Source organism: Telopea speciosissima, chromosome 10 (genome assembly GCF_018873765.1).
Source record: "Telopea speciosissima isolate NSW1024214 ecotype Mountain lineage chromosome 10, Tspe_v1, whole genome shotgun sequence".
NCBI lineage: Eukaryota > Viridiplantae > Streptophyta > Magnoliopsida > Proteales > Proteaceae > Telopea > Telopea speciosissima.
In genome coordinates, this window is record NC_057925.1 from 53,785,796 (window position 1) to 53,797,849 (window position 12,054).

The following is a 12,054-nucleotide window of genomic DNA, read 5'->3' on the forward strand; positions in this document are numbered from 1 at the left end:
CTGGTTCAACTGAGATCCATTTGCACCCAAACATGCCAAACCCAATCTTAGTCAAACCCAAAATGAGATTGAACAAGCAAGAAGCCAAAACCAAGCCAAGGTTAGAATCAGATCAGTAATCCATACTCTACAACCCTGTCAAATAGCAGTTAGAGAGAGGGTCTTTGTGTGTTTCTTCTTATAGAAAAATTTCTCTGAGCCACCAGGGTAGGGTACACTAGCATCTCTGTGTCTATCTCTCTTCTCCTCACATGAAATGACCTCATTGTCTTTTAATGTACGGTACTATTTTATCGAACCTCATTGATATGCTCCCCTATGCCCTTTGCTTAGAGAACGCAATCTTGCAATTTAAATCATAGGTTAGAGCCAAAACCCAAAAAAGATAGAATTGAGTAAGGGTGGCCAGTGGCCACAATGTATGGTGTACACAATTATCTCAAGAGAAAAAAGAACCCGACAGCGAGCCTCTGCCCCTAGACATAGAGGGGTACAAAATAACCATCCTAACCCCATGAAAGGTAGAAATCTCATCTCTATTGATGCTTCTGCGTGCACTCCCATTGGCCCCGTGTTGATGCAAGGGCCATGCAGCTTTCCAAGTAACTCTCTTCCTTATCTCAATTATAACTGAGTTGTCATGATTAGACTCAAGGGCATCCCATACCAATGACACTAAGGTCACATACAGATTGTCTCATTTCCAACCAAACACTGCAGATACTAACAATGAACTTGGATGATTTATCAATGTACAGTGATTCACAATATGCAGCTTCATTTAGTACAATTAAGCTCTCCTAAACTTGAAGTCACCCTCCTCTGTGAAAGACAAAAAACCAGAGGAGAGTGTCTACGACTTTAGAAAGGATGGTTGCTCTAGTCAGACACTTAAACTCATCATCACTTTGTGGTCCAAACTACTTGAGGGTTCGAGAAGATGACATAAAGATAAATGGTGGACCATTGTGTCTGTAGTCCAGGCAGGATGAGTTACTGTGTTGAGAAAAGAATGCCCACGGATTTAATAGGGAGAAAGGTGTCTCTTTCAGACACCTAATTTGTCCTATACTCTCTCACCTTGTAAGAGGGCAAGTCAAGGATTCATTTGTATAGGCGGTCAGGTACATAGGCACCGGCAATTAAACTTCCAGCACCTCCAGCATACTTTATTGAGGAAATAAATCAAACACTTGCCCTACAAAGCAATCGTATTCATCCATTACAATGGAGTGAAGCCCAAATCTCGTAAAAATCATTAATTTTGAACTTAAAGAGCTACAAAAAGATGAACAATATAAACCCATTCTTTGATTCTCAAAATCATCGAACTACATTTTCTAATCATACCTGACAACACTGGTGAGAAAAGGTCAGAGAACCACCAGAAATTCGATACCAGATGAACAAGAACAGACCCACATTGGAGGATAAGCTTCTGCCTTTTTTCACTTATCTCAATCACATCTCTGTGGCTAGAAGAAGAAAATGCTTAATTTGTCATGGAGCAGAAGTCACAGTCGACATAATCAAGCACAGCTAGCAGTACAGCTACAGAGTTTAATAATACTCAGGCCACCCTTCCCTTCCAATTGAGGATGAAAATAGAGAGATGTAGCAAACACATTGAGTTGGCGCAGCTTTAATTAGGCCAACCTTTTCACATCACTATCTTCCTTCCTGTTGCCTGATAAGCTTATTATTTCGATCGGTAACAGATGTACATCCACAAGGTTCAACGAACAAATTCTGTGGACGTACCATATTTCTGAGTACCGGTTTTGCACCTTGACGATCCCGATAATGTGCTGAAACCATATCGGTGATATGGTACAGATAAAGGTAACTCGGTCAAAAAACTTATTTTTAAAGAAGAGTTAACGGTAAATTTATCCAATACGGCTTACCCTTGTTGATATCGATCTAATACTATATCGGTTTTTGAGTTAACCGATATCTGTTTTGATACCGTGCACTAAAGCCATGGGACGTATCCTGTTAACCATGCATTTGAGCTAATTATTAGGGGTGTAAATGAATAGCCGAAATCCGTTTTCGTATCCATTTAGAACTATCCGAATCCGTCCGAAAACCAAAAGGATGTGGATACGGATAGACTATAGCTATTTGAAAAGCTATATTTACATGTAAATGAATAAAATATCTAATCCATATCCATTTAGCAGCATCCGATCTGTCCGAATCCGAGCCGAATCCAATCCGTCGACATCCCTACTAATTATGCAATTGTTTATCTCTCTATAGATCTATAGATATCTATATATCTATCGCGTACACTTTTTCTCTATAGATATCTATCACGTACACGTTGCCTTTATAACAGACACATCTGATTGAGTGGCTTCAAAGGGATTAAGCAATTATTGAAAAAGTTGGATATCTTTCATTTTGCATTTTAAGGTTTGAAAATATGTTTTGAAGATTCTAATTACCTCTTATATTTAGTGGACGAACATTGGGTAAATATATTTTTTTATTTTTTTGGTAAAGAACACTGGGTAAATGGGTAATAGTAAAATTGCTCTATTCTGACCACACAAACAAAAAAAAAAACAAAAAAAAAACAAAAATTGTGCAATTACATTCGTCAGGTTGTAGGTTCGAGACATGGAAACAATATTTCCATGAAGCGGGATAAAGTTGCGTACATTTGCCCTGCCTCGGATTATGATCCTCTACAAGACTACAACCAGGCAGGTAGCGGCCCACATCCAGACAGAGACAAAATGACCACCCTACCCACTGCCTGAATACCCTGTCCAGGAGGGGTCCATGCCCCTGTCTGGATGTGGGCCGCTATCTACCCAGCCGTAGAGGATCCAAATTGCCCTCCCACTCCCACCCTATAGTAGAGATGTTGGTAGGTGGTTTAGAGACATCCATTTATGTTGGAAGACAAATCTTTTTTAGAGATGTACCCCTACACAAGGATATGTGCTAAGTGTCTCTTCCTTGCAGAGATATAAAGATATGTATCCTTTACATATGGGCATGAAACACCTGTGTGTGTGGAGTGTGGACATCCTCTAGAGACATAACCATATCAAAGGGTGTACCTCTACGTAATTAAGGACATGACTTTGCAATAGAATGTGTCTTTTTACTATTAAATATGGGGAGGTGTACCATTTAGATAGGTGTGTCTAATGTATACTTCCCCTCTATTAATAGAGGATAAAATTCACTCTACTCTATTATCTTCTTCTTTTTTTTTCTTTCTCTCAAATCCTCTCTTTTGCTAGCTTTGCATATTTTGAGTTTTCTTTTCCCTCTTTATTAAGAGTATTTTTTTTGCATGGCGAATACCACTATTGGGTCCCAATGTGGCCTAGCTAATTGTTTGAGTGCATATCAAGTAGAGGGTCTTTCAAGGGTTGTTTCATTTTGAAGGATGTGTAGTAGGACCTTTTGCACCATAGAGGGTGATTGACACTTACTTGTTCATGACATTATTGCTATTTTCTTACTATGTTGGTGGTATGACATTGGAGAGTTATTTTCTTGCTATGTTGGTGGTATTTTAAACGGAGGATCAGGGGGTAGAGGCATCATCTCACGATGCCTCGTGAGAGGGAATAGGAAACACCACCAAGTTGAGATCAATCTGTTTCCCTAATCATATATATAAACAACTTTTGAACAACTCTTGAGCTAATAACAATATTGTTCTTTGTACTTTAACTGAAAATCATTTTCTTTGGGCTTTAAAACATCTATTCTGGAACAGAAACGTTATCAAACGGGCTCTAATATACCTTCTTAGAGTTGTTTTTGTTTCTCTTACAATTTAAGGATCGGTGTTTAGCCATTTGGAAAAACACCTACAGATTTGTATTGAACTAAGGAAAACCACTATAAGGGTTTAATTGCTATTTGGAAAGAAATTGAGAGTGGAAAGCCAAAGTGTATGACGAGCAATTGAGAGGCTCTCTTCTTTTTATTTCCCTTACTTTTTTCTTGAGTGTGGATGTGAGTTCAAAATCTTCGTATCTTCCGCATCCAATTTATCAAAAGTTTTGAACTCGGGATTTTAACTCTTATTATTTACAAACCCAATTCACTCTCTATTGGGACACCATCCGGTCCAACAAAAACTATAGCATCTGAGACAATCATCGACCAAGAACGACTAGCCATGACCACCCTTCCTGACCTTCTCCATGGTGATCTATCTATTAACAAGAGACATTAGGCTCACATGCCAAGCTTTTCTTCCCAAGACCTTCTTGTAATGCTCAGACATAATTAATTAAGCTCCAATTCGTAGAAGCTATAAACCATGATGATGTAGCTCTGCAACTGGGTTAAGTAGCATTATTGCAACCATCGGGTTGCAAGTTCGAAACATGGAAATAGCCTCTCCGCGAAGTGGAGGTAAGGTTGCATACATTTGCCCCTCCCAGATCCTATAGTAGCGGGAGCCTCGTGCACTAAGTTGTTATTTGATGCAGCTCTACAACTATGATTTCCTGATTTAATTCATTAATTGGGATAACTCACTGTAGACACCCCATTTTATCACCCCTGAGTGGATTTATATGATAATGAGTTTAGAATCTTTTTAAAGTATGAAAGTGATCCCCTCATTATAAATATCTCATAGTGTCATGTTGCCTTGGATAGTGTTCTTAGTTCCCATGATAGTATAGGTGGTTAAAATTAAACAAAATGATTTTTCAAAATAAGGGTTAATGATTTTGACACATTTAGACTTACCTAGGCTGACCTCAAAGACCAAGGGACATCAGGTTATAGCGAGTCCTATCTCAATCTTTTCCTCACAAGGCCTATATAAATCTCTCTATCCCAATCTTGGCTTTGGCTCATGTGAATGCTTATCTTTCCAACTTTATAGGAGTAGGGGCTTTCAACTTCTTCCCATCGGAATCTCCACTCAGTATAAAAGTGCTTATTCGAACGATTTTCCACCTTTCTATTCACGAAGGTATTTCAAAATCAAAACCGAATGAGCGAAGAAAATGTTGAATTTCATCGGGCCAGAGAAAATAATTTCTCTCTCTTCACACTCGTTCATTGTACCCATTAGCGAACCAACCAACAAAAAACCGCTACTATCTACGTTTTAGAATCCACGGGACAACTTATCCTATAACTTATGTTAGTTCCCTCACTTAAATCAGGGATCGCTCAATTCATGGCCCCCTCCATTGAGTTAGGGTTATAAACTCGACCCTACTAAGAGTGGAATTTGAAGCATAGATTTCTTGATAGATAAATAGCTGTCGGGCTTGGCTCCTCCTTTCCAGTTTTGATAAGTGACTTTTTCCTCCCAATCTATTAACTGGTATGCCTCCCTATCACTGGAAGAGTGGCTCCTTTTGCAAAAAGTCTTTGGGGATAGGATCACACTCGAGAAAGAGTCTACTTCAAGGCTGCCGAGAAGACTATGCTTTGCAGGTGAGTTTTCAAAGGCAATAAAAAGGATTCGATGAAAACAGGCAAAATGGTGATGTTTTCTCTTATTGCATGCCGTCCAACATTCATCCCATGCCGTTTTGGTGACATTTCAAGGATTTGTGAATCTCAGCACCAGATTTGACTTGGTTGCCAATCCCACGACTCCCCCTAGAAACATTTTAGGATTTAAAAGACATCTAAGAAGACTCTAGAAATCTTCCTTTGGCAGGAGAAAATGATCTCCTTCCATCCAAAGCCAAGATTGGCCTCTCTTCTTAAAGGAAGAAGATCCCTTTCGAAATGGAAACCAAGAACCATGCCTTGCACGATTAGGACCCTAAGGCTATAAATAGTTGACCTCTTGCACGTTTTAGGGGGATTCCGACAATTATACACTCATATGATACGTATTATTGCGCATTGGAGAGTTGCTTGGAACTTGAGTTGTTCTGTTATGCCAGTTTTGATTTAAAGCTTCTCAAACCTGAGTCTAGACAACTCAAACCATAATACTCTCTTCATGAAAGTTGTAGACAGGTAAATCTACATTCTTTTAGTTTTCGTTTTGTTTCATTCTAATTTTCCATATATGTCTCCTCTTTTCGCAAGAGAGTGTTGACTCGAGTAGATAACGCAAGTCTTCTTAGATCTATGGATAAGTTCAAGGTTACATACTGAGAAGCGTTTACACACCTAGCCTCACTTGGCCAGAGGTGGTCTCCTTCTATTTAGACCACTCCTAATCTTACTTCTAGTTGAATTACTAAAAAAGACTAGCCTAATCTAGTTTGTTAGGTTTAGTAGTTGCATGTGAATGAAAGTAGTATATACATGATATGAAACAAATGTGAAGCGAATAAAAAATAAACATAGGGGAAACTAAACTTAGACATTACTTTTCTAGGTTTCCCACATACCCTTATTAAGGATCAGGTCAAACATAGTTCCGTATAGTTATATATATATTGAAAAAAAGATTGGTAGCACAACGACCCCTATAATATATTTTTAGGAAAACCGACATTATAGGGATTTAAGAGCAGAGGAATTTTGGGCATTAAGACATTGGTGGTGATACCAAGGTATGTCGCCCTTTGTGGCACCCTCCAAGTGACCCAAGACACCCTAGTTTTGATTGCCTTTTGTCAGATTGGGATTTTGACAAGTCATACAGCGCTAGAAAGGTATTTTTGAGTATTATCGAGTGATGTAAAAAAAGCAACAACAAATTTGGCTAGAAGCACAATCAAAATTATGCCCAAAGCAAGATAATTGCAATTAGTATTTTGATGAAATGATAGCCACAGCCTTTTTATGATAAACCAGTGATGAAGGTTGAACACACTCAAATCACTCTAAAAGGCAAAATGACCACTTTTTGCCAAAAAACTTTTGAGAGCAATTTTAGGTTTTATTATCACCGTCAAGAATTCCCTTTAGAAATCCCTTTAGGGGTGACAAAATTCAATGTCTACAAAATGCCCCTATTTGAATGAGAATACATAAGAAGTTTAAATAAATGACACTAATTTTACCCGAGCAACCAATGGTGTAATTTAAGGAAATTGATGGGATGGAAGCCAGATATGTAGGAAAACACATTCCTAGGAGTGCAATGGGAAGTAATTTGATATAACATGCAAAAGGGAAACACATGCTATCTATAATGTAAATGGAAAAGCAATATGCAACAGGAAAACACATTCCTGGTCCTTACCCCTATCTTAGAAAATTCATATTTCTCCAACTGTATATCTCAAGGCCTATTTTTCATGGACACGGCAACTTTATGGTTTTGGCAATATCTATATAATCAAAGAGACGCATCATATCTATATCCTCTGAGTTGCAAAAAAATGAAATAAAAAAAAATAAAGGGAAAATTACATTTATCATCCCTGTAGTTTGAAAAATTACACCGATCCCCTCAAAATTATGCTTACCCCCTCCAAAGGAGAGGTGAATGTAATTTTGAGGGGGATCAGTGTAATTTTTTCAAACTACAGGGTTGTTTTTGTAAATTTCCCAAAAATAAATGTAAAAATATAAAAATAAAATACAGACCAGGAACATATATATTCCTCACCCATCCATATCCATACAACCCCCCCCCCCCCCCAACAAAACCTTTTCTCTTGGGAGCCAATTAATCAAACCTGGCCTCAATTTGCCATCCATTGCCTACAAAAAATACACGCAAAGCTCTTGGGCTTTCTTTGTGCACCTTTGTGCTACAAACTGCCACCAAAACTTCAAAGTCATTCTTCAAGCAACATTGTCACAACCAGTGCTTCTGCAGAACAGGAATACCCAGACATTCAAGGGTCAGGGCCTGAGCATTTTAAAATTGAATCACAGACATCTGTCTTCCTTTCAGCCACTCTGTCATAACCAAGAGTATTAACTCTTGTAGTTGCTTGGGCTTGATTCGTAAACGCTTCCATCATCCCTGTTGTCATCGGATGGTAGATGTTCTGGAACACTTTTGTCACTCCTCTTAACAGTGGATGGTGAATGTTCTGGATCACTAACAAATAATGAATGGCTTGGCTTCAGACTAGTCTCTTGCTGATCTCTAGGCTCCTCTGTCTGAGTTTTACCTGTAGCAGCCACAAATGATATTCCAATCTTTTGCTCATAAGTTAGTCCCTGGCAGACACCCTGCAAATATAAAATCAACAACAAACAAAAGAAGAACAATTAAGGTCCAACTTGAATCATTGACAGTTATTTTCCACGTAATTTAAGGATGAGAAACAGACCTTGATCAAACCTGACTCATGAGATATTGGGTCTGAGAGAAACCTAGTATGATCTTGAACTCTGTGGAATTCAATACCTTTGGCTTCTTGAGAGCCAAATGAGACATCTGACAAATGCGATCGCTTTCTCATGCTTTCATTTTTGCAAAATGCCCCGAAGTAAGAACAATGTTCATGTACTAGGGATATTTCAGGGGTTGCAGGCAATAAGTGGCCTTCAGTGCTGAAGATATACCTGCCAAGGAGAAATTTCCACAATGGATGGTGGAATAAGAGAGAGTAGCATTGGTATGCAGGTAAGCTAGAATCAAGTTCACAACCTCGACCTTGAGGTAGAGAATGTTAACTAGTTGCTACACGCTATGTCTTATTCTTCCAGGTTCCCTGGATGAACAAAGAGTAGAGGATCCATATAACTTACTTGTATGGCCCATTTTCAACAAGATTGTCTGAGCCCGCAGCCAAATCAAATAGAAGCCATAAATATTTAACCTGAAATGTGTGTTGTCAGGTAATTAATAAGGTTAATAACGAAAGGGAGAAGGACAGTGAAAAGAAAAGAAACACCATAAAATAGCACAGGTGTACCAAAATTAATGTCCTAAATTTGTAGCCCTAAATATGGCACATGCGAAAGTAACTCCCACTCCAAGGGTCCTAAGAAGAAAATCTTCCAGGTTTAATATTGATCCAATCTATTCCAGGGAACATACGAGGAGGTGAACTTTTAGGTTTTAGGACATGTCAAATGGGACTCTCACTACATGGACCATCTTGCCGTCTGTCTGTGTATGCCACATATACAGAATACAAGGGGAGAAAATATGCATTAATAGTGGTTGTGACTTGTGTCCACTGTTCAAAGGGTCAAACCATTAATTAAGGCAATTGGATCTCCACATAGATCTTCATGGCAATTTGATCATAAAATCCATCTTATTCTTGCATACACTTTTCAGGATTATACACCATTCTTCAGTGATTGCAGCCTTACAGGACAAATCAGGTGAATGAATGGGTAAAATTATCCATTGAAAAAATGCCACAAAATTAATGGGTGACTCGGAAGATTCCCTACATGGGACACACTGGATGGTGATCCTCGGTCACATACACATTACAGGAAGATCACATTTATTTCTCTGAATACTAACAGAAAACCCTACTGAATTGGAGGGTCAAACATTTAACTAGCTTAATACTAAATGTGGTTCTTACGGTTTCAGCAAGGAAAAAGCTCTCCATGTGATCATCTTGTTCATGCGATTCCACATCTGATATATGGCAATATCCACAAGGGCATCTAGCCCCATATTGCAGGCTGGAAACCATGTCACGTCCAGCATCAAGATATCTGTAAATAACATCTTTACACATTATTTAAAATAGCAGAATACATAGAATGTACTCTTAAAGAGCTGAAATTGGATCCTCAAAAAGTTTGTTAGTATTAGCGACAAAAATCTAGCAAAAAGGCAGATACTCTGGGGGAGAAAAAAAACAAGGTTCACGACCTCCTTTTTCATGAAATTCCAGAGAATCAAAATAATTTTTCCAAGTTTAAACTGATCAAGTGTCTACTGAAAATGCTATACAAGCAACATAGCAATATAACTAAAGGAACCAGCGATAGCAATATTCTGCAAGCTGGCGTCTTTCAATCAATAATTTCTTCACAATTTAAGTTAATGAAATAACAAAAGAATTATAACACTAAATAAAATAAAAAAAACAAAATTTCACCAAGCTGCAATGGGGGCTGACTTTGGATCTCTGGTGGCTTTGTAGAGCCAATAGGTGCTCTCCATCAATTCTGGGCGCAATGGATAACTTTTTTGACCATACTGAAACACAGAGAGAACGAAAGATATTAAATGAGACATATATGAAAATGTGTGCCACAAACATGACTTGCTGAATGCTGACAGAATGGAACCAAACTTGATATCTTTTACCATTGGAAACTGGTAAGAATTAATTATTTTCTGCAGGGGGTTTGCTGTAATTGTGTTTTTCTTTTAGGGACTTATGTGTACAAAACATATAGTCAAGGGCCTTATTGTAATTTACTGAACTTACACGATTATAGATACATTCTTAGCAGCCAATTAGGAATATCTTCTTCGCTAATCGGTCTGATCTCTTCTCCTTTTATTTTCTTCTTGGTTTCTTCTTTTTCTCCCCTTTCTCCTCTTGCGCAAGCATAGATACTGATTAGTCTTGGTCTGATTTTGTTACATGGTACCGAAGCAAGTTTAATCAGTGTATATTATCTCTATTGATTCTGGTTTGAGAGTCTTCAAGGCAAGAAGTCTGGTGTGTGCAACTACCGTTGTTTGTATTCGTGATGTCTTCTCTTGTTAGTTGAAACAAAGAAACAAGGATTGATGCGTTGATGTTTGATATGTTATGTGGATTGATCGAGGTATGGCTGTGTTTTGATCATGCATGGCATCTGATTGGTGATTTGGTATGGTGCTTCAAGCAAGATAAGTATTCTCAGTTCTATACTCCTGCGATATCTACTCGTCTGAGATTCTTCTGCAGGTCTAAATATTTCTTAAAAATCCTTGTGGTATTAAAATTTTTCAAAAATGCATTTTCCATTGTTGGATTTAGCCCATATTTTGTATACTTGTTCTCAAGGATTAAAATATCGGTATCAGTATCGTATTGGAAGCATAGTTATCAAGGCGTCACCTAGGCGTCCAGGCGCCATGGTCGCCTTGGCGTCCAGGCGCCATGGTCGCCTTGTTGGTGTTGACTTGATTTTGGACCCTCTCCAACGCCTTGGGCTGCCTTGATGCCGTGATAACTATGATTGGGAGGTCGATTTTAAGAGACGTATTGTATCGTATCGGAGAGGCGCAAGATACACTAAAGATACTAATGGAAATGGTCAAGAATGCAAGGAAATGCTTAGGTTAAATGCAAAATACATTTTTGAAGCATAATACATCACAAATAAGTAGTAATTAGGTCCAACCATAAGACATTAGGTGGCCGGACCCAATTTGCCTTCATAGGACGTTAGGTAGTAAAATGCACAGATATGATCTCTTTTCCTTCCCCACCGTCCTAGCTTCGTAGTTCCGTGGATCCGAACGAAGTGGTTCGTTGAAGCAGCATTAGCCTCAGAACCCACATCTGAATCCCCGTAGAAGCAGAGGAATCCGCATTAGCAGCTTCAACTAGAGAATCTGAATCTGAATCCGCAGTCCCATCCATCGAAGAGAAGATAGGAAATCCTATGATATCCACCACTTCACTTCACATAGAGCTAGAAGACAAAATTATTAAAAAGGTCTTATAATGTATTGTTTAAGAGATTAATTACTAGTCTCATTGAAATTTCAAAATTTGAATTAGATGTACTCTCCACGAGTTTGATCAATTAATAGAAAAATGTTAGAATATTCTTTTCTTTAATATTTGTGTTGCAATGGTCACGAGTCGGGGCAATACAACCCGTTACCATTTTTTCTATCGTATCCAGAACGTATCATATCGGTGCCAACCGATACCGACAAACACTGATATGATATGATACTTTAAACTTTGTTTGTTCTACTATCAATAAAGGTCAATTGACCTTAAATTCAGAACCATCATATCTGTTTTGGTGCAGTTTTATAGAAGTCCTTATACAAGTAGGACTTTTCAAAAGATAACTTCCCTTTTTAGAATCAATCCAGGCTTTGCAAAATTGTTCTCCTAATAGAACAAGTTAATCGAACTTCTTAATTTCAGAGACATCAAAGCAGGTTCCTTCCCTGTGATGTGGTTATGTTTACTTCCAGTGATTTGATTATGTTTTCTTTTTGTGATTTGGCCTTGTTCTGCTATGCGGTTT

At 38.3% G+C, this 12,054-nt stretch overlaps 1 protein-coding gene across 1 annotated transcript in view; it reads right to left on the reverse strand.

The window, feature by feature from the left end:
* Nucleotides 1–7,714: 7,714 nt before the first annotated feature.
* LOC122642783 (alpha-mannosidase I MNS4) overlaps nt 7,715–12,054 on the reverse strand; it is a 43,229-nt gene continuing 38,889 nt past the window's right edge. The window contains exons 13-17 of the mRNA XM_043836371.1: nt 9,966–10,045; nt 9,420–9,555; nt 8,623–8,693; nt 8,202–8,436; nt 7,715–8,100 (exon numbers count right to left, since the gene is read on the reverse strand). Coding sequence (XP_043692306.1) covers nt 7,840–8,100; nt 8,202–8,436; nt 8,623–8,693; nt 9,420–9,555; nt 9,966–10,045 — 783 coding nt within the window. The 3' untranslated portion in view covers nt 7,715–7,839. The remainder of the gene's footprint in view (nt 8,101–8,201; nt 8,437–8,622; nt 8,694–9,419; nt 9,556–9,965; nt 10,046–12,054) is intronic.